This window comes from Vombatus ursinus, unplaced genomic scaffold (assembly GCF_900497805.2).
Source record: "Vombatus ursinus unplaced genomic scaffold, bare-nosed wombat genome assembly UNPS02014773.1, whole genome shotgun sequence".
Lineage (NCBI taxonomy): Eukaryota > Metazoa > Chordata > Mammalia > Diprotodontia > Vombatidae > Vombatus > Vombatus ursinus.
Window position 1 is genome coordinate 26466493 of NW_020954551.1, and position 2973 is coordinate 26469465.

Genomic DNA, 2973 nt, shown 5'->3' on the forward strand with positions numbered 1-2973 from the left:
GGCAATTGGGGTTAAGTGACTTGCCCAGAGTCACACAGCTAGTAAGTGTTATGTGTTTGAGACCGGATTTGAACTCAGGTCCTACTGACTCCAGGGCCAATCCACTGCACCACCTAGCTGTCCCTACCCCCTCTTCTTTTTTCTGATACTGCCACTTCCACTATCCCAGCCCTTATCCCCTCACATCAAGACTGTTACAATAGCTTGCTGGTTGGTCTCCCTGGCTCAAGTCTCTCCTCACTCTAGTCCTTCTTCCATTCAACAGTCAAAGAGATCTTCTTAAAGTACAGATTTGGTCATGTCATCCCACCTGTTCAATAAACTCCCTATTGCCTCCAGGATTGAATTTAAAGTCTTCTATTTGGCCTTTAAAGCCCTTCGTAATAAGGCCTTTTTCTACCTTTTCGATCTTCTTATCTCTTTCTCCTCTCCCTGTACTCTGTAATCAAATGATACTGGCCTCCTTGCTGTTCATTGTGTAAGACACTCCATCTCTCCAGTCTCTGCAATCTTAATGACTGGCGCCCATGTCTGGAATGCTCTTCCTTTTCATCTCTGCCTTATGACTTCCTTTAAGTCTCAGCTAAAATTCTTCCTTCTACAGTAAGCATTTCCTGATCCTCCTTAATTCTAACGCCTCCCCTTGTTGATAATCTCCAATTTATGTAGCTTATTTGAACATAGTTGTCTTTCCCATTAGACCATGAGCTCCTTGGAGGTCTGAACTATCTTTTGCCTTTCTTTGCATGCCCGGTGTTTAGCACAGTGCCTAGCACAAAGTAGATGTTTAATAAATGCTTAATAACTGACTGACTCTGAGGCCATCTCCTTTTTCACTATACCATACTGTCTCTGACTATATTTCACTTAAACTATTTTCTGTGTGATCTTAACTTTTGTTAGGGCAGGAACTACCTTTTGCCTCTTTTTGTATCCCTGGCACTTAGCACAGTGCCCGGCACAGAGTAAGTGCTTAATAAATGCTTATTGATTGATTATTAATACTATACAGAGCAGTAGTAGATGAATTTTCCATCTAAAAAAACCACCCATTACTTTTTTCAGTAGTATGCACATGAATGAAGCCAGTACATAGAACTCAATTTTTCTTGTTAATACTTGAATACTCCAGACCAAATCCTTGAGTGTTTGCTCACTTGTAGAGGCATCTGTCTTTGGAAATGCCTCACATGAAGGGTTCTAAAACTATCTGTTGAGGATGCTGAACAACACATCTCTTCAAGGACATGGAACACTTTGACATAACAGACCCTAGGAATGATTCAAAGGTATATGTTTGTAGCATCCTTAGCCCACACAAACCCACCAGTCAGAGTTTCCTCACTTTTGAGAAGGAGGCCAAATTCTATTCAATTCAGAAGAAGACAAGAGCCTTCACTTCTGATCTTGACATGAGGTCAAACTCATGGAGAGTTATGGAAGCTATCTTCAGTGTACAGAAGATTGAGGCTCATTTATCTCACGTTAAGTGAGAGCAGCTGCAAAGATTTTATTTTTCTTTTGGTTTGACTTGTGATCCCAGGGTTTCATATAATCAAGTTCTCCTTATAAGAGGTCTCACATTCCTCTTAGGTCAGATCCGATTGCCCCTCCAATAAAAACAATATGTTCTTTCAGGCATTGAGATCATATGTGTACAGTACTTTGTAAATGTTCAGGTAGTACAGGTAGTACATTTGTTGGTGTCTCACTTAGAAGAAAGAGCACTCATAATTTTGAGAGAATCTGTACCATTTCTTCTCTGTTCTATTCACATGGAGAGTCCCATTTGAGCTGAAATAGTATCACCTTGATTAAAGCAACTGATCAGTTTGAACCAGTTATACCCTGAAGAGCTGATTTCTTCAGGAATTTGCTATGAGACAGTGGGAAGGATTGATTATAATTGATGCCCAGAGACCTAAACTCCTTTTCTGCCTCTGTTATTTACTAGTTGTGTGAAGCTTAGGCCAGTTATTTAACCTCACTGAGCCTCGTGCTACTCATCTGTGAAGTGGGAGCCATAATCTATAAACTGCCAACCTCCCAGGGCTGTCCTAAACCTTTTGTTGTTGTTTCTGTTGTTTAGACGTTTTCAGTCGTGCCCGACTCTTCATGACCCCGTTTCGGGTTTTCTTGATAAAGATACTGGAGTGATTTGTCATTTTCTTCTCCAGCTCATTTTACAGATGAGGAAACTGAGGTAAACAGGGTTTAAATGACTTGCCCAGGATCACACAGCTAATAAGTGTGTGAGGCCAGATTGGAACTCAGGAAGATGAATGTTCCTGACTCCAGACCACCTAGCTACCTTGTCCTAAACTAGAAATGCTATATGAATGCATTAGTAACATCACCCTCTCCATCTTCTCCCCTCCAATGCTTGGCCCAAAGTAGAATACTCCTGGAGGTGCCAGCTGTTTCCAGACAGTCTGTCTTATCTACTGAAGGATGTTCAGCTCTCTCCAGCCTCAGTGGTCAGCTGAGTATTCAGCTCCATAACTCGACCTGTTGCAATGAATTGTCTTTCTTCTCTTTGCAGGTGCGTATGCAAGAGGATCCGGCGCCTCAACTTCAAATGCTTGTACGTTGTCAGCCATCAGTACGATAATGATCTCCCTCACAGCGAGGTCCAGTTTATGACAAAAAATATCTAAAGGACTTGCTGATGATAATATAAGCAACATTTAGCTAGTTGTTTTGAAGACACCCAGTACTAAGTAATATTGTTGTTCAAGTACATCTTATTACTGGAAAAAAATGTTTTATGCTTCTTTAGAAATGGCATTATACAGTACTTCCTCAAAGCAAATATAGCTTTGTCTGAAGTTTCTTTGGAAACTCTGCAATGCACTGAAAACATCTGTAATATGATGTTACCAAAGCAGTTTACATATGTCCTTATATGCATATTTTTTATTATATATTTAGTGTTTTATAGAATTTTTTAAAGTTAACATATGATGTAGATAT

The 2973-nt window shown here is 40.2% G+C and overlaps 1 protein-coding gene across 1 annotated transcript in view; it reads left to right on the forward strand.

Moving 5' to 3' along the window:
- CNTN4 (contactin 4) overlaps positions 1-2643 on the forward strand; it is a 366552-nt gene extending 363909 nt beyond the window's left edge. The window contains exon 21 of the mRNA XM_027863966.1: positions 2543-2643. Within this exon, the coding sequence (XP_027719767.1) occupies positions 2543-2643 (101 nt within the window). The remainder of the gene's footprint in view (positions 1-2542) is intronic.
- Positions 2644-2973: the final 330 nt, after the last annotated feature.